General features: G+C 44.1%; 1 protein-coding gene across 1 annotated transcript in view; it reads right to left on the bottom strand.

The window, feature by feature from the left end:
• The window catches only part of RET (ret proto-oncogene), a 170,166-nt gene that overhangs the window by 23,512 nt on the left and 119,014 nt on the right, over positions 1-27,640 (bottom strand). Inside the window, exons 7-15 of the mRNA XM_063958742.1 lie at positions 22,856-23,111; positions 22,303-22,434; positions 18,224-18,334; positions 16,282-16,401; positions 15,869-16,125; positions 15,565-15,712; positions 13,096-13,203; positions 11,743-11,957; positions 10,232-10,354 (exon numbers count right to left, since the gene is read on the bottom strand). Coding sequence (XP_063814812.1) covers positions 10,232-10,354; positions 11,743-11,957; positions 13,096-13,203; positions 15,565-15,712; positions 15,869-16,125; positions 16,282-16,401; positions 18,224-18,334; positions 22,303-22,434; positions 22,856-23,111 — 1,470 coding nt within the window. The remainder of the gene's footprint in view (positions 1-10,231; positions 10,355-11,742; positions 11,958-13,095; positions 13,204-15,564; positions 15,713-15,868; positions 16,126-16,281; positions 16,402-18,223; positions 18,335-22,302; positions 22,435-22,855; positions 23,112-27,640) is intronic.

Raw genomic sequence — 27,640 nt, 5'->3', positions numbered from 1 at the left:
GGGGCGTCACAGGGGTTACTAATGCCTGGTGGGGTAAAAAGCACCCCACACGTGCCTTTGACACATGTGCCTTTATTATGCCCCATACAGTACTACCCACAGAGCCGTCCCTAACCAATATGATGCCCTATGAGGAACCTCTCAGGGTGATATATTGCTGCTGTGTTCGATGGAGTTCATTATGATATGCTGTTTTTATGTGAAATAAATGTTTTGTAAGTGCAATCTGTAGTATTAAATGTTTTTCATTTTAAAAGACTGCTACACTATGTCTGGCTTTCTCTAGTGTCTCCACGCATCCCCAGTACATGAGGGAAGGGAGACACTTATCTTTCAGGTTTATCTAAAGCATCTGAAATAATACTGCTACGATTAATCCTAGAAAGGAGGAGTCTACTTCAATTTGTGGCTATACTTTCCAACAGGAGAAGGAGTTGGAGTGGACTTTATTTTTGGTGAATCCGTTTTTTACATACATGTCACATTGTGGTGTTTTAAAAATTAATGTGGTACTTGGAGAGCGCTCTTATGTGTGTGCTGTGCAATGCTTCTCTTTGTTTCCACTGTGTGTTTAAGTGTATGTGGGATGTACACTTAATTGTGCACTTTGTAGCTGCACCCCAAGTTTTGTTCGTGCACCATTTTAAAGGTTTTCTATTGCAATATGATGCCCTAGGCAAGATTTTGGCTGGTGACCCCTAGCATAACCGCTAGTTCCGCCTCTGACCCTGCACCTCTTTTCCAGCACCATCATCCCTCACCCATAGCAGTCCTTATATTGGTGTTCCTACCCCCTATATTTTAAAGAGGAGTAGTGTGCCCAAAAAGGGGTGTGTTTTTGCTGGGAAGGGGCATGGCCACACAATTGTACCCCCAATTCAAATTACACCACACCACACAGTAGTGCAACTTTATTCACATTTTATCATGCGATAGTGTCCCTAATTCACGTTACATCACACAGTAGTAACCACTTTACCTTATACGTTACTCCTCACATTAGTGCTCCTTATTCACATTATATCACACTACATTGCCCTTTATTCACATTACACCACAACATATAGCTCTTTATTCACATTAGACCACACAGTAGTGCTCTTTCTATACAGTACACCACACAGCAGAGCACCTTATACACAATGCCACACATTAGTAATGCATTTACACACATACTGTAATACCACACAGTAATGTCCCTTACACATGAGACACATATTTAATGTTCTTATAAACATAATGCACCTTACACATATGCCGCACATTATTAATGCCCGTATACACATAATGACACACATAGGGTGGAATTCAAATGTTTGAAAAGTCGGTTGGGTGTCTGTTTTTTCCTGTCTATTAGATAGGAAAAAACAGACTCCCAACTGACTTTTCAAACATTTGAATCTTCCCCATAATGTCCCTTACACATTTGCAGCACATTATTAATGCATTCATACATGACACACATAGTGCCTCTTACACATATGTCGAACACTACAGCACAACCAACCCACCCGCACACAGCACTCACATGGCTGCTAACACTATGACCTCTGCTTGGGTACATATGTGTCCTCATACACCTTTCTTTAAAACATCATGCAGCAGGAGATGCCCGACGTGAGTCAGCTAGCAGCTCTGCTAACGTTTTTGAAGAAAATGCATCTTATTTGCATTTCTATGTGGCTATAATGAACAAGCAGCTTCTGCTGATAAAAATTATATGTGCCATGCCTATATTCTATGTGCGACTGTGGCTGTATCTGCATACGAAATGCTACACACAGAATATAGGCATGCCGCATATAATTTTTATTTCTTTTTCTCCTAGGCATACCAATTGCCTATGCCTAGGACCGGCTCTGACTACCCAGGACAACTTAGTATGTCCCACATTATACAAATAATTATGGTGCAGGGGGAATTACTGTGTGCGGCATATTCATATTCTGGTGCAGAGGGCATTATTGTGTGGGGCATATTGTGGTGCAGGGGGCACTACTGTGTGGGGCATATTGTGGTGCAGGAGGCATTACTGTGGGGCATAATTTGATTTTTTTTTTTTTATTAGCTGCAAGACAACGCTCATTTTAGTGAGGCCACATCCACTTTAGTGAGGCACATTTTTTTACTGTTCGCGCCGGGAGACAAAATGTCTAGAAACATCTCTGTATGCAGGAGATGGTCACCACCAAGAGTTTTGGGTGTGGATGTGGGGTGTTGTATGCAGAAGATGGACGAGTGTGTGGGTGGAGGAGGGGGTGACAAGTATTCGGTATATGGTGGTAGCAGTATATGGAGGAGGGGTGTGTGCTGTATATAGGGGGCACTATATGAAGGGGTATGGTGCTATAGTGTGTATATAGGGGCAGTATATGGTGGGGACTGCAGAGTACATAGGGTGTGTATCCTTGTCCCAAACGTCGCGCTCTGTCAGGCGCCCTCCAGTGCCAGTCTGCACCATCACAGAGGTGAGCAGCAGCATTTTTATGAATATATATATATATATATATATATATATATATATATATATATGTAGATATCTCTATATATATATATATATATATATATATATATATATATATATAAAAAAAAAAATATATATATATATATATATATATATATATATATATATATATATATATATGTAGATATCTATATATCTATCTATATATCTATATCGAGAGAGAGAGAGATAGATATATATATAGTATAATGAAGAAAAAGCGGCACTCAGAGACTGTAGTAATCAGAATTATATTCCACACAAATAGTACCAACGTTTCCCCTTTGTCAAGGTGAACAATGAAATAACAAAACAATTTACATACCTTAAGTACCAAAGAAAACCCGCCATGCGAACAGCGCCCATGGGAGATCTTCGTCACCTAACTATCAACACCACCAAGCCGAACAGGCTTAACGAAAAAATTAGTTGGAATAACTTTAAATAACACTGCTTGTAGTTACAAAGTGACTGTTTGCTCTTATACTTGAGGTGACGGCTAGATACAATACATGCAGGTTAAATGTTAATACCATATTTATATAGATATATATGGCACCAACCAAAGGATGTAAGACCTTTATTTAGGAACCATGTCCACAGGGGTATCCATTGGGTGACTCCCCTTTTTTACAATACAGCTCGGCTAGCTATTAACCCCTGCATTTTTCTGATGTAGTATCATCCTCGCATGTAAAGTTTTCTCCAGCTGTCACCTTAGTAACAGCACAGTGGATCATTAGTTATGTGCATTTTTCCTTTTTTCTGGTGAGGGGCGCTTGTAATTTGTTTTCACTCTTATATTTTTGATACACAGCGCCGCAGCCCGGCCATTTAGCATCTGAAGTTGCTATGACGACCAGACGCGACCTGATGACATCATCAGCAGAGAGACGGAAGAGATGCTGGAGCGCGCGGCCGGGCAGGCGTTGTTCACATGGTGGGTTTTCTTTGGTACTTAAGGTATGTAAATTGTTTTGTTATTTCATTGTTCACCTTGACAAAGGGGGCGTAAGCACCCCGAAACGTTGGTTCTATTTGTGTGGAATATAATTCTGATTACTACAGTCTCTGAGTGCCGCTTTTTCTTCATTATACTGTACTATTTATATTGGAGGGCACCGAAGCAACATTGCCAGCAAGGGGGGAGTGCCGGTCCACAGTAACTTTTTATATATATTTATATATATATATATATATATATATATATATATTTTTATATATATATATATATATATATATATATATATATATATATATATATATATATATATATACATATACATATATACATATACATATACATATACATATATACACACACACATACATACACATATACACACACACACACACACACACACACATACAGATGTGTCCACTTACATCTTTACTATTTTATCAATTCGGCACAACTTGCAAAACACGGCTAAGCTGTTTTTAACGTGTAGCGTTAAATTTTTGTTTGCCATAATTTAATATGCATACAGTAACATATTAAGGTAGCAAATTACACACACACACACACACATATATATGTATACACACACACACACATATATATATGTATACACACACACACACACACACATATATATGTATACACACACACACATATACACTCACATATATATATATACATACATACACACACACACACACACACATATATATACATATACACTCACATACATATACACACACATTTCACTGTAAGTTAGAAAATCTAGTAAATTTTTTATATGAAAATAAGAATTTACTCACCGGTAATTCTATTTCTCGTAGTCCGTAGTGGATGCTGGGTACTCCGTAAGGACCATGGGGAATAGACAGGCTCCGCAGGAGACTGGGCACTCTTAAAAGAAAGATTAGGTACTACATCTGGTGTGCACTGGCTCCTCCCTCTATGCCCCTCCTCCAGACCTCAGTTAGGGAAACTGTGCCCGGAAGAGCTGACATTACTAGGAAAGGATTTGGAATCCAGGGTAAGACTCATACCAGCCACACCAATCACACCGTACAACTTGTGATAACTATACCCAGTTAACAGTATGAACAATAGCTGAGCCTCATTCAACAGATGGCTCAGAACAATAACCCTATAGTTAAGCAATAACTATATACAAGTATTGCAGAAGTCCGCACTTGGGACGGGCTCCCAGCATCCACTACGGACTACGAGAAATAGAATTACCGGTGAGTAAATTCTTATTTTCTCTGACGTCCTAGTGGATGCTGGGTACTCCGTAAGGACCATGGGGATTATACCAAAGCTCCCAAACGGGCGGGAGAGTGCGGATGACTCTGCAGCACCGAATGAGCAAACTCAAGGTCCTCCTCAGCCAGGGCATCAAACTTGTAGAATTTTGCAAACGTGTTTGACCCCGACCAGGTAGCAGCTCGGCAAAGTTGTAAAGCCGAGACCCCTCGGGCAGCCACCCAAGAAGAGCCCACCTTCCTCGTGGAATGGGCTTTTACTGATTTAGGATGCGGCAGTCCAGCCGCAGAATGTGCAAGTTGAATCGTGCTACAGATCCAGCGAGCAATAGTCTGCTTAGAAGCAGGAGCACCCAGCTTGTTGGGTGCATGCAGGATAAACAGCGAGTCAGTTTTTCTGACACTAGCCGTCCTGGAAACATAGATTTTCAGGGCCCGGACTACGTCCAGCAACTTGGAATCCTCCAAGTCCCGAGTAGCCGCAGGCACCACAATAGGTTGGTTCAAATGAAACGCTGATACCACCTTAGGGAGAAATTGGGGACGAGTCCTCAATTCTGCCCTGTCCATATGGAAGATCAGATAAGGGCTTTTACATGACAAAGCCGCCAATTCTGACACACGCCTAGCCGAAGCCAAGGCCAAAAGCATGACTACTTTCCACGTGAGATACTTCAACTCCACGGTCTGAAGTGGCTCAAAACCATGTGATTTTAGGAAATCCAACACTACGTTGAGATCCCAAGGTGCCACTGGAGGCACAAAAGGGGGCTGAGTATGCAGCACTCCCTTAACAACATCTGAACTTCAGGCAGCGTCTTTCCTAGCCTTTAACAGTGTAGGAATCACTTCATCTGGAACGCCCTTTTCCATTAGGATCCGGCGTTCAACCGCCAAGCCTTCAAACGCAGCCGCGGTAAGTCTTGGAACAGACAGGGCCCCTGCAGTAACAGGTCCTGTCTGAGAGACAGAGGCCATGGGTCCTCCGAGATAATTTCTTGTAGTTCTGGGTACCAAGTTCTTCTTGGCCAATCCGGAACTACGAGTATAGTTCTTACTCCTCTCTTACTTACTATCCTCAGTACCTTGGGTATGAGAGGAAGAGGAGGGAACACATAAACCGACTGGTACACCCACGGTGTCACTAGTGCGTCCACAGCTATCGCCTGAGGGTCTCTTGACCTGGCGCAATACTTTTTTTGCTTTTTGTTGAGGCGGGACGCCATCATGTCCACCCGTGGCCGTTCCCAACGGTTTACAATCTGCGTGAAGACTTCTGGATGAAGTCCCCACTCTCCCGGGTGGAGGTCGTGCCTGCTGAGGAAGTCTGCTTCCTAGTTTTCCACACCCGGAATGAACACTGCTGACAGTGTTAGCACGTGATTCTCCGCCCATCGGAGAATCCTTGTGGCTTCTGCCAACGCCATCCTGCTTCTTGTGCCGCCTTGTCGGTTTACATGGGCGACAGCCGTGATGTTGTCTGACTGAATCAGCACCGGCTGGTTTTGAAGCAGGGGTTCTGCTTGACTTAGGGCATTGTAAATGGCCCTTAGGTCCAGAACATTTATGTGTAGGGAAGTCTCCTGACTCGACCATTGTCCTTGGAAGTTTCTTCCCTGAGTGACTGCTCCCCAACCTCGGAGGCTTGCATCCGTGGTCACCAGGACCCAGTCCTGAATGCCGAATCTGCGGCCCTCGAGAAGATGAGCACTCTGCAGCCACCACAGCAGAGACACCCTGGCCCCCGGGGACAGGGTGATCAGCCGATGCATCTGAAGATGCGATCCTCACTTGTCTAACAGGTCCCACTGAAAATTCCTTGCATGGAACCTGCCGAAGGGAATTGCTTCGTAAGAAGCTACCATCTTTTCCAGGACTCGCGTGCAATGATGCACCGACACCTGTTTTGGTTTCAGGAGGTCTCTGACCAGAGATGACAACTCCTTGGCCTTCTCCTCCGGGAGAAACACCTTCTTCTGTTCTGTGTCCAGAAACATGCCCAATATCAGCAGACGCGTCGTAGGAACCAGCTGCGACTTTGGGATATTCAGAATCCAGCCGTGCTGTTGTAGCACTTCCTGAGATAGTGCTACTCCGATCAACAACTGCTCCTTGGACCTCGCCTTTATAAGGAGATCGTCCAAGTACGGGATAATTATAACTCCCTTCTTTCGAAGGAGTATCATCATTTCGGCCATTACCTTGGTATACACCCTCGGTGCCGTGGACAGACCAAACGGCAACGTCTGGAATTGGTAATGGCAGTTCTGTACCACAAACCTGAGGTACTCCTGGTGAGGTGGGTAAATGGGGACATGTAGGTAAGCATCCATGATGTCCAGTGACACCATAAAATCCCCCCTCTTCCAGGCTTGCAATAACCGCCCTGAGCGATTCTATTTTGAACTTGAACTTCCTTATATAAGTGTTCAAGGATTTCAAATTTAGAATGGGTCTCACCGAACCGTCTCGTTTCGGTATCACAAACTTTGTGGAATAGTAACCTCGTCCCTGTTGAAGGAGAGGAACTTTGATTATCACCTGCTGGAGGTACAGCTTGTGAATTGCCGCCAGTACTACCTCCCTTTCCTTGGGAGTAGCAGGCAAAGCTGATTTGAGGTAACGGCGAGGGGGAGACGTCTCGAACTCCAGCTTGTATCCCTGAGATACCTGTAGAACCCAGAGATCCACCTGTGAGCGAACCCACTGGTCGCTGAAGTTCCGGAGACGGGCCCCCACCGCACCTGGCTCCACCTGTGGAGCCCCAGCATCATGCGGTGGACTTAGTGGAAGCAGGGGAGGATATTTGTTCCTGGGAACTGGCTGTCTGGTGCTGTCTTTTTCCCTCTACCCCTGCCTCTGGGCAGAAAGGACGCGCCTCTGACCCGCTTGCCTTTCTGAGGCCGAAAGGACTGTACTTGATAATACGGTGCTTTCTTAGGCTGTGAGGGAACCGGAGGTAAAAAAGTCGACTTCCCAGCTGTTGCTGTGGACACGAGGTCCGAGAGACCGTCCCCAAACAATTCCTCACCCTTATAAGGCAAAACTTCCATGTGCCTTTTAGAATCAGCATCACCTGTCCACTGCCGAGTCCATAATACTCTCCTGGCAGAAATGGACATTGCATTAATTCTAGATGCCAGCCGGCAAATGTCCCTCTGTGCATCTCTCATATATAATACTACGTCTTTAATATGCTCTATAGTTAGCAAAATAGTATCCATGTCAAGGGAATCAATGTTATCTGACAGGGAATCAGACCATGCTGCTGCAGCACTACACATCCATGCTGAAGCAATAGCAGGTCTCAGTATAGTACCTGAGTGTGTATACACAGACTTCAGGATAGCCTCCTGCATTCTATCTGCAGGCTCCTTTAAGGCGGCCGTATCCTGAGACGGCAGTGCCACCTTTTTTGATAAGCGTGTGAGCGCCTTGTCCACCCTAGGGGATGTCTCCCAGCGTAACCTATCCGTTGGCGGGAAAGGGTACGCCATTAGTAACCGCTTAGAAATCACTAGTTTCTTATCTGGGAAACACCACGCTTCTTCACACAATTCATTTAACTCATCAGATGGGGGAAAAGTCACTGGCTGCTTTTTCTCCCCAAACATAATACCCTTTTTTGTGGTAACCGGGTTAATGTCAGAAATGTGCAACACATTTTTCATTGCCGTAATCATACATCGGATGGCCCTTGTGGACTGTACATTTGTCTCATCCTCGTCTACACTGGAGTCAGACTCCGTGTCGACATCTGTGTCTGCCATCTGAGGTAGCGGGCGTTTGAGCCCCTGATGGCCTCTGAGACGCTTGGGCAGGCGCGGGCTGAGATGCCGGCTGTCCCAAAGCGGTTACGTCATCGACCCTTTTATGCAAGGAGTTGACACTGTCGGTTAATACCTTCCACATATCCATCCACTCTGGTGTCGGCCCCGCAGGGGGCGACATCACACTTATCGGCTCCTGCTCCGCCTCCACGTAAGCGTCCTCATCAAACATGTCAACACAGCCGTACCGACACATCACACACACACACAGGGAATGCTCTGACTGAGGACAGGACCCCACAAAGTCCTTTGGGGAGACAGAGAGAGAGTATGCCAGCACACACCAGAGCGCTATATAACAGAGGGATTTACACTATATACAAAGTGAATTTTCCCCCAATAGCTGCTTATATCACAATTTGCGCCTAAATTTATGTGCCCCCCCTCTCTTTTTTACCCTTTCCGTAGTGTATACTGCAGGGGAGAGCCTGGGGAGCGTCCTTCCAGCGGAGCCGTGAAGAGAAAATGGCGCTGGCTGTGCTGAGGAAGATAGCTTCGCCCCTTCAGCGGCGGGCTTCTCCCGCTTTTTTGATAATATTTATGGCGGGGAATTAGGCACATATACAGTTTAGAACAGTATTATGTGCATTTTGCCACTTAAGGTATACTAATTGCAGCCCTGGGCGCCCGCCCCCCCCCCCCCCCCAGCGCCCTGCACCCACCAGTGACCGGAGCGTGTGGTGTGCTGTGGGAGCAATGGCGCACAGCTGCAGTGCTGTGCGCTACCTTATTGAAGACCGGAGTCTTCAGCCGCCGATTTTCTCCGGAATCTTCCATCTTCTGGCTCTGCAAGGGGGACGGCGGCGCGGCTCCGGGAACGGACGATCGAGGTCGGGCCCTGTGTTCGATCCCTCTGGAGCTAATGGTGTCCAGTAGCCTAGAAGCCCAAGCTAGCTGAAAGCAGGTAGGTTCGCTTCTCTCCCCTAAGTCCCTCGTAGCAGTGAGTCTGTTGCTAGCAGATCTCACTGAAAATAAAAAACCTAACAAATACTTTCTTTTTAGTGAACTCAGGAGAGCCCACTAGGAGCACCCAGCTCTGGCCGGGCACAGATTCTAACTGAGGTCTGGAGGAGGGGCATAGAGGGAGGAGCCAGTGCACACCAGATGTAGTACCTAATCTTTCTTTTAAGAGTGCCCAGTCTCCTGCGGAGCCCATCTATTCCCCATGGTCCTTACGGAATACCCAGCATCCACTAGGACGTCAGAGAAAGGTTGTTATAAATGGCAACTGCTACACCAAAAACCTACCCCTATCCCCACTCTCTCTCTCCCCAGCATCCTCTTTCCATATGCAGCAAGCGTGAAACAGTCAGGTCTATATTTTGAATTAGTTATCCGTAGGCTGTAACATCTCCCTGCATGATCAATGTCACTTCCATTTGGTCCATGTGGCAGCCTCTACATCTCATGTGGGAAGGGGCATCATAGCAAGTACTTTAACTGGGCTCCAGGGCTCGCCTAATGTCCCAGTTTTAAAAATATGGGGAGGCACCAAAATGTCAAGTTACGGCTCTCGTTATGCAGGAACAATTATACAAATATGGTGACGCTAATAATATGATTAAGTAACATGTGCAGGGAAAGGTAACCAGGGCATTGCCAATTCCACCTTTATGTATTGTATATTCGGTTACACAAGCACAAGAAGCAACGTGGTAGAATGTAATGGCTGTGTCGTTACCTTGCTTCTCTTTACATATGAGTCTTCTTCGTACACATCTCTGGAGAGGCCAAAGTCAGAGATTTTCATTTTGCGACCTTCTGCCACAAGGACGTTCCTTGCTGCCAGATCTCTATGGACAAGCTGGAAAATTGGAGAAAATGTATTACAGTAATGAGGAATATGCTTACCAAACACCAGGGGGGACAGTGTCTAATCTGTGATTTGTAAATTAGAGATCAAAGAAGTATAAATCATAAATACAATATGACACATCATAACAGCCAAACCTGGCCAGAACAAATACAATCTTGCGAGTTTCTTTAAACTGCATTTTAATACACCAGTTAACATGTAAATGGATTTGACCTACATGCTGACATGTACTGATTCAATGTGTAATTAAGAGAATATGGCTTGTTCCGAACCAATTAAGCGGTGACTTATTCTTTTACTGACAGCCAGTGACTTCAATAAACACAGCACCTGGCCCCTGCACTGGGTATTACATTGGTAAGAAATCTGACTCAAGTCTGAAACTATTCCCCCTCCTTGTGTATTATTTACAGTACTAACCAAGCCCCATAGAACCAAAAAGAAATAAATAAACAATATCAAGAACATTTTTTGGGGGGGATATCCAATTAACTGCGATCATTTTTTTGGGCCGATTAAAACAACCTGATAGCAGGATTTGTGGCAGAGTCCTTGGATATAGAAGGCATTAGAATGCCTGAAGAAGGTGTATGTGGGGTGGCGGAAAGACAAAGGATCCCAGTGTGATGGGATGTGCCGCACATTAGAAGTCTCCCATGAGAGGATTGAGAGGAGCGCGGCGATGAATCTGGAGTCCCCTGTATGCTGTATGATGTATTTGTTGGACTGACATGCTGTAAAACTACTGTGCCCAGCAACACCGGTTATGTGCTGTCTTTTCACTGCTGTGACACATGCATAAGGCTGTGCTGGAGGTGTTTGGAGTGGAAATTAAATTATACCTAACCTTCTGTAATCATCAAGCTTTAAATATGTAGCATTTCCATTTGCTTCAAGTATTGTGCTGGAGGAAGCTGAGCTGGTAACCGTTACGCTTACTGTGCTGGAAGATATGTAGAAGTTTAAATAAAGTTTTACAGTTGCATCATGAGATGTCTTTATTGCACTGCACTTGTTGTCCATGTGTGTTCTCTCCATTCGGTACTTTGTTCTAAGAACCCAAGGATTCGGGGACCCTACTGGTCATGGACGCCATACCCACGCCATAGTCATAGCAGAAGAGACCAGCCGCAAAGTGGTGAGACACTATATTCAGGTACCCCAAGTAAGTGTACCACAGGACCAGTAGGGTTCCACACATGCTAATAAGGTATTGGGTTATCCCTACCACGCCCAGCAATACCTATCAACTGCACTAACAAAAAAATGGCCAGCTATTGGACTGGCATGTTGTACAGGCATTGACCCCTTTCCTTGCACCAGTTGCCAGCAGCAACCAGTTGTCAGTAGTGACTATGAATCATAGCTATGCTTACCTTCATTTCTGCTAAATACAGCATTCCTCTGGATATCTGCCACGCAAAGGAGATGAGGTCTCCCATTGTTAGGGCTCTTTCATCTGGGTTATCCAGATAGCTTGAGTTACGATTCGAGTCACCACCCACAGAACTGGGCCCTACTTTGCGACTTTCCCTTAGGAAATTGCGCAAGGAACCATACTTTGCATACTCCACAATAAGGTGCAAGGGGCCTGGATGAAACAAGAAAACACAGTCAATACATAATATGCAGAAATCCACTTAAAAGAGACTATTTAAAAAAAATTTTTTTAAACAAATCTGTTTATTTAGAGTTTTCAGCAAACATATCACAAAATACAAAAAAGGAAAATCAATACAATACAGGGCAGTGTATCAGGTCTTGAAAGCAGGCACTATGTGGGCTAACAGACCAAGCAAGTAGCTCAAATTTGTCCATATAATACGTATGCCAAGAAGTCCGATGATGAGGCTAAACGAAATACTGTATAAAGGCCACATTTGAAAAATATAAACCATTCATCCCTGTAAAAAATAAAAAACAGCATACCTAATACACGAAAAGAAAGTTAGGCTGAACTTAAAATTGGAAGAATACTTTCCAATACCCTGAGAGTGTGCCAAGAAATCAAATATATAAAGACCCAACAAACAGTGAGAGGAACATACAGAGAGACTAGGGGGGAGGAAAATACAAGAGGGAGAAAAGAGGGGGAGAGGAGTGGCAAGTAAAAGACAAAATACAAACAAAGGTTCCAGAATGGAAGATGTGAGATGGGTGGGGCATCTCCAGTAGGATATACAGTAGATCAGAACAATAATAACATAGTATCTTGATATGGTAGGCAGTCAAACAAATAAGGAGAACCAGAGGATGAAGTACATGTTATACATTGCCATATATAAGACAAATCCCGTTAGAAAGCTGCCTTAGCATAAACCAGCTGGTGGAGTCAAATGCCTGTAGTATTTGAGATTGCAGTTGTGGAGGTAGGGATTCAATGAAAGGGCCCCATTTCTTGTAAAATTTAATTACCCCCCTTTTCTACATCAGGGATGGACACTCTTGTGTCATAATATAATATTTTAAGCAGAAGTTGTTGCATTGAAGATAGAAAGGGTGGGCGCTTATCAATCCAATACAAAAGGATAGTCTTTCTGGTGGCAGTTATAGTAATTACAAGTAACGGCATAATAGAGTTACGACGTGGGTAAAAGCAATTTTATACAATATAGCATCTTTATAGCACTGCATATAAAAGCCATTATGGCTTGAAAACACATAATAGGCTGATGTCTATAGAAGAATAAGTTGTACAGTGGTAATCATCTATTACTGGAATTACTCACCATCCTGTGTACAGGCCCCATAGAGTTTGATGACATGTGGATGGTTCACCTGCTTCAGGAGGTTGAATTCTGAGAGAAGATCCCGCAACTCACTCTGGGAGGCATTTTCTGTGGAGAGAGATCAGTTGGCTTCAGCTGTGTACTACGAGATGGAGACAATATCCCAACCGACAAGATGCCTGTTGTCAGGATGCCGACAGCAGCATCCCGCCAGCCATGATACCAGCAGCGAGCGTAGAGAGTCCAATCGCCAGCTCGCTGCGCACAGCACCCTTCCAGCATGGAGGCGAGCTTTCACGGGTTCTATTCTCCCTCGGTGGTGGTGTGGACCCACCACCCAAGTGGGAATACCATGGAGCGGTCGGAATTACCGGCTGTCTGGATTCCGTTATTGGGATCCTGAATGGCCGGATCCCAACAAAAAGTATATTAACTGCATCCGGTGTACTACAGGTTCTATTCGGGATATTTGGCTGCAGTAGTGGAGCACGGTACTTTTACTATCAGGATTGTACTATTTTCTGGAAAAGTACCATAATAATAGACGTGCCTGATCGGGCACTCAGCAAGTATAGTACTGTCACAGAAGCACTAGCAATGCCTGCATTTCTCCATATTGTATTATACATTGTGTTATCAAAGTGGAATGCTGATAAATATTACACATGGCCTAATACTTACACATCAAACTTAATGGAGCTTTTCACTCTAATCACCCTTGTAATTACTTATCTCCCTTTCTCACAGGGCCTAACGAAGCCTACATTTTTTGGCAAGTGAATATAGATTTAGCTCCCATATCATCCCCCCCCCCCCCCAGTCCAAAATAGGGTTAGTGCACGGCAAAGGCGTGCGTCAAAAATAAGTGCACGGCTTCATGGGGAAGGGGCGTGGTCGCAGAATAGTACCAATTCACATTACGCCTCACAGTAGTGTCCGTCAGTCACGTAACACCACACAGAGTCCCTTACACACATTACACCACTGTAGAGCAAAGGACACATTACGCCAGGTACAGCCCCACATACATATTATTAATTTTAAACATGCGCCAGCTGGCTTACAATAATAGTAGAGCACCATTGGTATTATAAGCCAGCCAGCAAGAACATGTTTACAATTAATATTAGTCCGTATGGTGCACTCCTCTCGGTATTAAAAGCCAGCAACAGGGACAATTTTAAACTCAATATTAATCAGTATGGAGCCACACTATACTAAATAATATTCATATTAAACATCTACTGCTGGCAGGTTTATACTGTACCAATAAATTACTGCAGTGAGTCAGTGTGAGTGTGACACTGACTCCAGAGTTCTGACAGTGGCAGCAGTTACAGAAGAATACCTAAATTAGAACACTCTACCCTCATCTAGGAGTCCCTGGACTGGAGCTAGAGCGCAGAGCTGGGAAGGCGGGCAGCGGCACACCCGCTCAAACATCATCACGTCTCCCCCTCTGCTCAGTCCGCTCCTCCAGGCGCGACAGTGCGTCCTGCCCCAGCAGCACTCTTTGCGCAAATTGTAATGAGCGACACAGCATCATGACATCACGCAGCTCATTACATATGCGTGATGCAGCAACAACTGCACGGGGGAGGGGGGAGGCCGCATCTGAGGCAGGCAGCAGCTGCACTGTCGTGATGCATTCACAGAGGTTGCTGGCTCTATCTATAGCAAATTGCGGCAGAGCGCCCTCTTTGTGCGGCGCCTTACTCAGTCGCGTACTTTGCTTATATGTAGGGCTGGCACTGCTTTCTCATAATATAACATCATCACCTAGCGCACTTCTCAATGCCAGATTAACAGCAGAGCGGCAAGTCAGGCGCACAGGACTCCCACACATAGTGACATCACCAGTTTGGGGCATACTGTTCCATTAAAGTGAACTAGGGTTTGTGTGAGGCATAATGTGAAATGGAGGCACTACAGTGTGTTTAGCACATCTGTGTTGCTGGGAGTATGTACTAATTATGGTTTTTAAAAACAATTCCAGTATATCATATTGACAGTTTAATTGGTAGGGGCCCCTACAAGTTTGTTGCCTTGGGTACCCCAAAACATTAATCTGGTTTTGGTAATCCTCCTCTACTGATCTCACTAAATGTTGGCCTAAAGGAGGTCTCTTCTGGTGTAGTATATATGTTACCTATGGTGTAACAGTCCCTAAGCAGTCCCTTACTGGGCTGAAGTTCATCATCGAGCACTTGGTCTCGAGACAATACGATTTTAGGTCACCCCCCCCCCCCCCTCCCCCTTCAAACCAATTCAATGTATCTTCAATTGGAACATTTTAAATTATCAGCAACAAAATATATATATTATATATATATATATATATATATATATATATATATATATATAAATATAAATGGATTTTTTTGTTTTTGTTTAATTAAAATAGAAACAGAACAAGGGAAGAACACAAATGTTATACTTTAGCATATTTGATGCAATGTAATTTCTTACCTTTTAACATTTTTACTGCCACTGTAGTGTAACCAGCTTTTCCTTTCAGTCTAAATGCTGTCGCCTTAACCACCTTCCCAAATTCCCCTTCTCCAAGAGTTTTGCCCAAGACCAGATTTTTCCGAGGAAATTCCCACTTTGGATCCTCCTTTGTAGAGACACAAAGTGAAGGATAAATCAGTTAAACTAATTCAAATGCTAACAGGGTTTGATACATCTCCGCCACAGTCTCACTTTCACAATTGCAAGCAATGAAAAGTAGCCAAGCGCCTTATTGTCTGACCATATGGTCTTTAAAACTTACTGGTATTTTAAAGTTATCCACCGAGATCTGGTTCTCCATGGAATCTAGAGACGGACGCCTAGCGTTGGTTGAGGAGTAGCTGACTGGGTAAGATTGGGCAGGCCGTCGGAAGGTCATCTCTGCAGATGCTATTGGGGGCTTTGGTGAGTTTTTATGGTAACGGTGAATAAAGTATGAAGACAGGAGCACAGAGATTATGAAGGACAGGAAGACTCCACATGCGATAACTGTTTTGCAAGTGTCATCACACAACGATACTGCAGAAGAAAAAGGACAAATGTGTAACACACTGTTCCCGTGCTTACTATTACTATTATACTACTAACACAGCACAACTTGTATTTAAATGACTGGTCATTGGGCCAAAGATTTATGACATCAGCTATAAATGATATACGGTAAGGATTGCTTACCTTCCTCAAAATTCTTCTCACAAAAGCATTTTTTTTCAGAGAGCAAGCAGTAACAAGTGGCATGACCTTCCTTGATTCCAGAGGGAAATCCTCTCTTATATCCACCAATGACTTCAAAGTCTAGATGAAAAAAAGTAAAGCGGTTTGAAAATATTTTAGATTTTGTAACTGCGCAGGACCAGGGGTCCTGATTCTTGGCATAGACCAGGTGCACAAGTTAGAAGACCAGACATGGGACCTAGGCCCTCATTCCGAGTTGTTCGCTCGCAAGCTGCTTTTAGCAGATTTACTCACGCTAAGCCGCCGCCTACTGGGAGTGAATCTTAGCTTCTTAAAATTGCGAACGACGTATTCGCAATATTGCGATTACACCTCTCGTAGCAGTTTCTGAGTAGCTCCAGACTTACTCGGCATCTGCGATCAGTTCAGTGCTTGTCGTTCCTGGTTTGACGTCACAAACACACCCAGCGTTCGCCCAGACACTCCTCCGTTTCTCCAGCCACTCCCGCGTTTTTCCCAGAAACTGTAGCGTTTTTCCGCACACACCCATAAAACGGCCAGTTTCCGCCCAGTAACACCCACTTCCTGTCAATCACACTACGATCACCAGAACGATGAAAAAGCCGTGAGTAAAATTCCTAACTGCATAGAAAATTTACTTGGCGCAGTCGCACTGCGGACATTGCGCATGCGCACTAAGCGGAAATTCGCTGCTATGCGAAAAAAATTACAGGAGCGAACAACTCGGAATGACCACCCTAATTCAGACCTGATCGTAGCAGCAAATTTGTTAGCAGATAGGCAAAACCATGTACACTACTGAATTAGGCCCATTGTATTTTAAGAGGTGATAAGAGTAGCAGTTTACACTCAAGTCGTAGCAAATAAGAAAGCAGGTAATGGGTGGCTTTATTCTAATTGAACCAAAACTATGTAATATTATATTTTGGAGAATTCAATATCTTTTAGATACTTAGGATATATTTTGCCTCTATACAACCTGCAATATTAAAATCTTCACTTTGGGAATGCCCAGTCATCAGGGTTTTCTGGGATAAAGTTTTGCATGTCTTATGCAATACTGGCATTTCCCATTTGGTTCTTACACCAGGTGTTTGTTTTCTTGGCATTATGGAGGATGGAGTTTTGGATAGATACAGTAGACAATATGTCATTACTCTATGTACTCTAGCTAAGGTGATTGTAGCTCAGTCTTGGATGGCTATATTGGGACCTGATTTTCATGCTTGGTGTCTCCGGTTTATGACTCAGCTGAACATGAGCAGTACCTCTATACTGAATATAAGTTTGATCATATTTGCAATAGGTGCAGACGTCACAGTATGCCCTTCAACATGTCCAGGTTTCATCAGATGTGGACCACCCATTTCCTGGGGGCGCACACTTTGCTCCTTTGTCCTCCATGCTGGTGGAGATTGCTACCCAAGAGCTGGTTGGGATCATCTTCGTAGCTGTCCCTGCACAGAACACGAACCATGTCCTACTATCGCCACCTGGTGTCACCATCCGAAAACCAAACAGCTAGGGAGGTAAGCTATACAGTATGTACAGTACAGGTCAGGCCATTTCAATCCCTGGAGACATTACGGCCAAAGCTAGTTATGACTTATAAAGTAGGTGGATGGGGGCTGTGATACTCAGCAAAAAAACCATGATACATTTAAGCCAGAAGCAATATTGCAAGTGACTTTTGAAAAAAAGCGGAGATTAAGTATTCTTTCATTTCTATTATGGAGTATATTTCCCCTATAACAAAATAATTATATTTACTCTGTCACCAAATAGCAAAACCCTGTTTACATATAGTTATTCAGAATAAAATCTGCAGCTTCTTTGTGTGTAAATTACATGAGACAGTAGATGACAATGTTCTAGAGTAGTACTGAGGCAGCTACTTAGGAAGTAAAGAAAGAAGACGCACTTGTGCAGTCCTGAGGGCAGATTGCAGAGTTTTTGCTCTCCACAGCATCACAGATGCCATCAGGGCAGGTGAGGACACTTGGCGTGCACGTAGAGTAATTTGTGGTGAGAACTGTCAGAGAAGAACAAAGTGAAAAATGATGTGCTATGCAAGAACAAACAATAAATAAGGTAAACAATCCATTGATATGCAGACATTTCTCATTTGTTCCCATGTGTGTGGCTGATTACAAATATACAGTATAATGTGACCAGACGTCTAACAGGCACACAGTAAAAACAGTATTGTGTTTTATTTGGTGCCACAAAGTGTCTGCAGCACCGTACAAGGGAAATTACAATAAAACACAGAAATAACACAATATATTTTAAACAGACAGTACGCTGATTTGTATACAACTGAGACACAGAAAATAAACTCCGGGAGAGTAGGTAAGTTTAATGTGTATATGGCAAACTTAAATGACAGGATATTTATTGTAAATAAACTTCATATGTTTTGCAAGTTTCAGATTTGCTTTTGCAATTTTTCCATCAATACCTTTTTGCCCCCCATCTGACCTTAATTGTAAAGTGGACAAAGCTCTTATGTGCATTGAAACTGGGAATATTCATTAAAAAGAACCACAAGATCCAACATTCAAATTGTTCTTTGGGCATTTTGGAAAATTGGTGCCTTTATCACCTTACAAAACTCCTTTGAAAATTGTCCATTGTTGTCAATGTGTCTCTTCTGTCATTACTGGTACAGTAACCATGATTATCCTGCAGAAGGACAAGGCTGCTGGTTCATCATGTATTACTTTTACATAGAGCTGCCATTATATATCCCTTTAATCTGGGACACACATAAATGACAGTACACAGGTTCTGCGGCTGGATAAAAGCAAGCCTGCATTTTACCTGGATTTAGGGGGTAATTCTGAGTTGATCGCAGCAGGAACTTTGTTAGCAGTTGGGCAAAACCATGTGCACTGCAGGGGAGGCAGATATAATATGCGCAGAGTGTGAGATTTGGGTGGGTCAATTTATTTCTGTGCAGGGTAAATACTGGCTGCTTTATTTTTACACTGCAATTTAGATTGCAGATTGAACACACCCCACCCAAATCTAACTCTCTCTGCACATGTTACATCTGCCCCCCCTGCAGTGCACATGGTTTTGCCCAACTGCTAACAAAGTTCCTGCTGCGATCAACTCAGAATTACCCCCTTAATCAGGTGTTAAAGTGAGCCAGAATGGGGCGGAACTGCGTTCCGTCAGTTCCACTTGGAGATGGAACGCAGTTCCGCCTCCTCCGGCTCACCTCATCCGATGTGTCCCGGCGCCGCAGGGAGATGGCGGGCGCCCGCTGAGATTGTGTTACCAGCGGCACCCGTCTCTCCCTGCACAGCGGAAGTCGGCAGCAGGAGCTCACTACTGAGCTCCGGCTTCCGGCTCTGTCAGTGAGCACTATGAGAGAGACGTCATGACATCTCTCTCATAGTGCTGGGGAGTCGGACGCCAAAAGGATCACAGCAGTCGGACGCGGGAACGGGGCTTGGCAAGTGTGGTGTTTTGTTTTTAAACATGTGTGACTACTACTGGGGGCTAAACTACAGGGGGGGGGGCAAACTACAGGGGGGGCAAACTACAGGGGGGGGCAAACTACAGGGGGGGGCAAACTACAGGGTGGGGGGCAAACTACGGGGCATAACTACTGGGGGGGCATAACTACTGGGGCTAAACTACTGGGGGCATTACTACTTGTGGCATACTACTGGGTGCAAACTACATGGGACTAAACTATAGGGGCGCAATACTACTGGGGGCATAACTACAGGGGTGTATTACTACAGGGGGTATAATTACTGGGGGCATTACTACGGTCCCGGTATGAATGGTCGACCATGTTATTGTCGACAGTCATTAGGTCGACCACTATTGGTCGACATTGGCATGGTCGACATGGACAAATTGTCGACACGACACGTGAAAATGGACGCCACATGAAAGGTCGACCCATGAAGAGGGTGTCTTTTTGAGTGTCTTTTTCTGCGTAAAGTGATGGAGAAACCCCAATTAGTGCACCGCGTTCGCTCGCCATGCTTCGGGCAAGGTGCCTCGCTCCGCTACTGCTGCGCTCAGCACATAGTACCGTTCCCAATCATAGTCCACATGGATCGTAAAGTATGGAAAAGTTCCACAAAAGAAAAAAAAAAAAGTGATAAACTCTTATGTCGATCTTTTCACGTTTCGACCTTTCATGTGTCAATCATGTCAATGTCGACCAATGGTGGTTGACCTAATGACTGTCGACCATAACATGGTCGACCATCCAAACGGATACCCATTACTACTGGGGGCATAACTACAGGGGCTAAACTACAGGGGCTAAACGACTGGGGGCAGTACTACAGGCGACAGTACTACTGGGGGAAATACTACACAGGGTCATTACCATTAAGGGCATTACTAATGGGGACACTACTAATGAGGGCATTGTAAAGGAGGCACTTCATAAGGGGCATCACTCCTGAGGACATAAGGGGCACTACTACTGGGGGCATTGCATAAGGGGCACCACTACTATGGGCTCTATATAAGGGGCACTACCACTGTGGGCACTACCAGTACAGTGGACATTGCATAAGAAGCATTACTACTGTGGGCATTGTATAAGGGGCGCTACTGCTGTGGACAGTATGTGTATTACGGGGTGCTACTACTGTCGGCATTATGTGTATTAGGGGTGCTACTACTGTGGACATTATTACTATTGTGTGACCACGCCCCTTTTTTGGGGGGTGCGCCTACGGCGCACTCAATACCTCTATTGCAGGGATGGGGAACCTTCGGCCCTCCAGCTGTTGTTGAACTACACAGCCCAGCATGCCTTGCTACGGTTTTGCTATTTGGCCATGCTAAAACTGTTGCAGGGCATGCTGGGATGTGTAGTTCAACAACAGCTGGAGGGCCGAAGGTTCCCCATCCCTGCTCTATTGCATGGGCGCCAGGGGGAGAAGGGGTGAGTTCTACCACCTCTCTAGGACCACTTTTAAGCACTGGATTTAATAATTCACAGAACCTGTGTAAATTATAGGACTCCCGCAGCAAAGGTATAGTTTGGCAACCCTTAAAAGCTATATCTGCTGTTCAATCGATCTGCAGCGATATATGCAGATGGAGGTTGTTCATACACACAGAAAGATGCACCAGTAGATCTGCAGATATATTGGCTTTCTGCTGTGCCCCCCCCCTGCAAATTCCCGGATCAAGTGATCCGGGAATCCTACCCGGGTAGCTTGCCGGGTTGAACACGTGTTCAACCCGGTAAGCTGTGTAGTGTAAATGGAAGCCGTATCGAGGCGACACGGCTCCCGTTCACAGTGTATGGAAGGGCGGTGCTGGGAGATCAGGTGATCCGCCCTTGCCGTGTCAGCAGCAGCGTCACCAACCCGGCAATATGCCGGGTTGGTGGGCTGTAGTATAGAAGGGGGCTGTAGTACGGGTCGCAGCCGTGTCAGGCTCCCGGCTGTGACCTGTGCTACAGGTGGAACAGGGATATAAGTGTCTACAGTACATAGAAAGTATTGAAAGAGGAGTGCGCTACTGCGCATACTCCAGTGATCCTGTTCTTCAGGGAGGCTTCATGTCCTATCCAAAGATGGCCACAAGGATCTCTACTGAGCATGTGCAAGGGCAATCTTGTTTTTTTTTCTACTGTGTAGTGTGATTTGGTGAGAGACAGAAGTCTCCTGCTTAGCTCCTATGAGACCCCTGCGATTACCTACATATAAAGCTGTTCAAGCATCCCTGCAGTATATACTTACTGGCTGGTGAGCTGTATGAAACTCCGCTCAAGCTGCGCTCCATTTACCAGTGTGCATTACAGTGAATACAGCTATACCTGCTATCAATAAACCAACACCACTGTTTAAGTGATTGGGCTGTTCATACTTTGAGTCATCCGCTGGTGTGTGTGTGCAATATCAACACCTGCAGACATATCATATCCAACAGAAAGTGCTCTCAGGTCAATCTTGTTATCACCAGCGTGTATGAGACCTTAAAACACTAGCCAGACTGAGTGCATTTTACCTTTGCTATGTCCCTGTCTCCACTGGCACTTTCCAGTCAGAGAACCCAGCCCTCCACATTCTTCACAGTCTAATCGGTGTTTGTTTTCAGAACAGCTCTCAAAGGATGAACACGTTTCCTCATATTTCATAGCTGGAAAAAGGCAGACAGGGATATGGAAAGGTCAATATTGTTTAGGCATTACACACGGTGATCCATTTTATACCATATTCCCTAGGTAATGGGACTACAATCACACCTGACAGTCACTTTAGTGAGCAAATGTTTACCCAGCTCTTGGAAACAAATATTAGCAGTATGGGGCCTACCTGATGGATAATGGTAAAACAGAGCCTAATAATGAACTTGCACTTTAAAGAAAAGAAAAAATATTTTTCTGATGTCTCCAAACAAGCTCTCAGCTATGCGTGTCTGCATCCACATGTAAATAAGATATCCAATGGGCTTATGTAAGCGAAAGCTGGTGCAAATTATCAGTAGCCGCTGCCTTAACCCAAGTCTGTGCTTTATTATACCATGTTATACACTGGGTATTCGTAATACGGATACTCACGTGTTCCCTCTATCAGGATAGTGACTTGTGTTTTGATCGTCTCCTTGACTTGCATATTGTGGACTGAAACAGTGCCCAGGATCTCCTTACTTTCGTAGTTGGCCAAAGCAAGGTAATCATTAACATAGAGAATGGCTGACATATCCCCTGCTGCCTTTTGGATTTCAATGGCGTGTGTGGAATTTGGAATCTGCAGCGTGTAGTTGACACTGACACCTTTGAACAGGGAGCAGTTTTCAATGCACACTTTTCCTATCTGAAGCAGAAAATAGAAGGCATCAGGACAGCTCAATTGCATCCATGCTGCAACACAGAGAGAATGCTGAAGACTCACGCCATAGAAATCTATGCACATTCTTTCACATGAACGCTGCTCCAGTATTAAAGATGTAAAGCTGGTTATCTGTAACCTTTGGCATACAGTACATTAGGAGGTATTTTATATCACTGCATTTTTATGCATGCATACTCCTACGTAGCCCCCAAGTACAGGCTGTACGTAACCTGTAATATTTGTATTATGTTATAAATAATAAAATCACATTTTGTCTGCATGTGATTCCCTATTTCTATATAGCCAACTTGCTATAATTAAAAAATATAGCACATACATAATAGATAAGGCATCAGAGACATCTAATTAGATATTGTGAATGTAAAGTAAACCCAGAGCAGCCTTGTGCGAAGGATACAAGGGAGTACAACTACTACTCGCTCCAGCCGCCACTCACTTAAACCTACCAAGATTTGTGCAGACATGTTCTATGTAGATCATGCTGTGCCAACATGAGTGTAGTAACTAACAAAGGTTCCTGACTACTTACAGCCGAGTTATATAAAAAAAACCCACCAAAAAACCCTTGTGATAAAAGAAATAGTCAATGCGAAAGACAATTTTCCTGTTACACAGGTGTGCTGCAGTGTGCTTCAAGTGAAAAACACTACATACAGGTGATAAACCAATTTACTGAATGTTAGTAGACCGAAGTGGATGAAGTCCTAGAGGACGAAACGCGTTGGTTTCCTGTACTGACCTCCACTGATATTAAGCCAAGTTTGATCTCCTATCCTTTTTTTAATCTGTGTACATCTGTTTTCATATGGTCTTTTATATGAAAAAAAATTTATATGGAATTTTTTTACTCTCATATGTATTAAACCTTTTTAAATATTTCAATATTTTTGGCTCCTAAATTATAATATAGTGTTTCTTTTAACAACTCCGGTCGCCGTTACCCCTATCCCTTTTCTTTCACACACGTAGCAGTTCCATACCAGTATTGCACTTTTAGGGGCTGGCTGACCCCTATAAGTTATTACGTTTGTGTTTTTTACGGTTTTCTAAGTAGACTGTCTATACATACATACATATATACACTGCTCAAAAAAATAAAGGGAACACTAAAATAACACATCCTAGATCTGAATGAATGAAATATTCTTATTAAATACTTTATTCTTTACATAGTTGAATGTGCTGACAACAAAATCACACAAAAATTATCAATGGAAATCAAATTTATTAACCCATGGAGGTCTGGATTTGGAGTCACACTCAAAATTAAAGTGGAAAAACACACTACAGGCTGATCCAACTTTGATGTAATGTCCTTAAAACAAGTCAAAATGAGGCTCAGTAGTGTGTGTGGCCTCCACGTGCCTGTATGACCTCCCTACAATGCCTGGGCATGCTCCTGATGAGGTGGCGGATGGTCTCCTGAAGGATCTCCTCCCAGACCTGGACTAAAGCATCCGCCAACTCCTGGACAGTCTGTGGTGCAACGTGGCATTGGTGGATGGAGCGAGACATGATGTCCCAGATGTGCTCAACTGGATTCAGGTCTGGGGAACGGGCGGGCCAGTCCATAGCATCAATGCCTTCGTCTTGCAGGAACTGCTGACACACTCCAGCCACATGAGGTCTAGCATTGTCTTGCATTAGGAGGAACCCATGGCCAACCGCACCAGCATATGGTCTCACAAGGGGTCTGAGGATCTCATCTCGGTACCTAATGGCAGTCAGGCTACCTCTGGCGAGCACATGGAGTGCTGTGCGGCCCCCCAAAGAAATGCCACCCCACACCATTACTGACCCACTGCCAAACCGGTCATGCTGGAGGATGTTGCAGGCAGCAGAACGTTCTCCTTGGCATCTCCAGACTCTGGCATGTCTGTCACATGTGCTTAGTGAGAACCTGCTTTCATCTGTGAAGAGCACAGGGCGCCAGTGGCGAACTTGCCAATCTTGGTGTTCTCTGGCAAATGCCAAACGTCCTGCACGGTGTTGGCCTGTAAGCACAACCCCCACCTGTGGACGCCGGGCCCTCATACCACCCTCATGGAGTCTGTTTCTGATCGTTTCAGTAGACACATGCACATTTGTGGCTTGCTGGAGGTCATTTTGCAGGGCTCTGGCAGTGCTCCTCCTGTTCCTCCTTGCACAAAGGCAGAGGTAGCGGTCCTGCTGCTGGGTTATCGCCCTCCTACAGCCTCCTCCACATCTCCTGATGTACTGGCCTGTCCCCTGGTAGCGCCTCCATGCTCTGGACACTACGCTGACAGATACAGCAAACCTTCTTGCCACAGCTCGCATTGATGTGCCATCCTGGATGAGCTGCACTACCTGAGCCACTTGTGTGGGTTGTAGGGAGGTCATACAGGTACGTGGAGGCCACACACACTACTGAGCCTCATTTTGACTTGTTTTAAGGACATTACATCAAAGTTGGATCAGCCTGTAGTGTGTTTTTCCACTTTAATTTTGAGTGTGACTCCAAATCCAGACCTCCATGGGTTAATACATTTGATTTCCATTGATAATTTTTGAGTGATTATGTTGTCAGCACATTCAATTATGTAAAGAACAAAGGGGCAGATGTATTAACCTGGAGATGGCATAAGGAAGTGATAAACCAGTGACATGTGCAAGGTGATAAAGGCACCAGCCAATCAGATCCTAACTGTTCATTTACATATTGGAGCTGATTGGCTGGTGCCTTTATCACCTTGCACACTTCACTGGTTTATCACTTCCTTATGACTTCTCCAGGTTAATACATCTGCCCCAAAGTATTTAATAAGAATATTTCATTCGTTCAGATCTAGGATGTGTTATTTTAGTGTTCCCTTTATTTTTTTGAGCAATATATATATATATATATATATATATAGTCTACCGTCGGCGGCACTCAAAAAGTATACTGCAAACACAGGTATGTGCTAGCCAACGTTTCGAGGAATTTATTACCTCGTCATCAGGATACAAAAGACAAATACAAACTTACATTTAAAGACCTGCACCTCACCACGTGACGACGGCTGGCTCCGGAAGCTGGAAGACGGCGTCCACTGATGACGACATCATCCTAACCACCGTTGCCATAACAGCCGCAATAATCAAACACTGTGACACAAGAAAATGACATCATAAGGTTACCTTCCCATAACAGTGCAGTGTGTAGTCAATCAGATTTACATAAAATGATGTCTCAATTTGACTAGAATCACTAGGGTGGAACTAACAGAGTATTGAACAAGTATTAAAAAACTCCTGAGTTCAAAAAACCGTAATATATTCCGATTAAAGATGATCAGTGTCATCCATACATCATCCAAATAATTTAAATATTTATCAAATCATATAGACTATCCAGAGAATGTTAGATATCAATCAAACATTAAAAGGAAACAGTGTAGCCCTAAGCTCTCGTTAAGCCCTTTAGGCGCCAAGGTGTTCAGTCTATGTATCCACCTGGATTCACAGCGCAATAAAGCTAGTGATCTATCGCCACCCCGATTTCTAGATGGAATATGATCGATGATCATATATCTAAGGGTTGACAAATTATGTCCGGCTTTCACGAAGTGTCTAGAGACCGGTTGATCACTGTGACCCTTCTCAAGTGCATTTCTAATGGACAGTCTGTGGGTGGCCATACGTTCCCGTAGGGTTCTGTCCGTTTTACCTACGTAACTTAAACCACAGGGACATGTAATCATATACACAATGTACTTGGTGGTACAAGTTACCAGATGTTTAATGAGATATTTTTTGCCACTATATGGGTGTCAAACTATCACCGGCTACCATATATCGACAGGTAGTGCAATTTAAACACTTAAAACACCCGTTTTTTCGGGCCAAAAAATGTGTTTCCGGGGTTGCATCTTTAGATATATTAGTCCTAACCACCCAATCAAATGTTTTTGCCTCTGGTATAACAATGCATTATCCTTTTGTCTTGAAGATTTAAATTTTTATCTGTGCCCACTATAGGCCACAGATTTTTTGTTATTGACCTAATGTCATTACTTTTGTCGTTGTAGTGGTTAACCCAAGGTAAATACGTAGTGTTAGCCTTCTTATTCCTAGGGATTAAAAGTTGCTCCCGCGGAATAGCCATTACCTTGTTTTTGGACACTGATAACAATTGTTCATCATATCCCCTTGTAATGAATTTTTGAATCATCAGGTCAATATTGTTAATGGCCATCTCATCATTGCTGCATATGCGCCTAGCGTGGAGAAACTGTGAATACGGTAATCCATACTTAAGGGGCTTATGGTGAAAACTAGCTGCATGGAGCAAAGTATTGCGATCTGTCTGTTTGCTGTATAAATTAGTAGAGATCTATTTATGATTGGGTGGTTAGGACTAATATATCTAAAGATGCAACCCCGGAAACACATTTTTTGGCCCGAAAAAACGGGTGTTTTAAGTGTTTAAATTGCACCACCTGTCGATATATGGTAGCCGGTGATAGTTTCAGACACCCATATAGTGG

The sequence above is a fragment of the Pseudophryne corroboree genome, chromosome 3 (assembly GCF_028390025.1).
Source record: "Pseudophryne corroboree isolate aPseCor3 chromosome 3, aPseCor3.hap2, whole genome shotgun sequence".
NCBI lineage: Eukaryota > Metazoa > Chordata > Amphibia > Anura > Myobatrachidae > Pseudophryne > Pseudophryne corroboree.
This window is presented reverse-complemented; position numbering and strand designations above follow the sequence as displayed.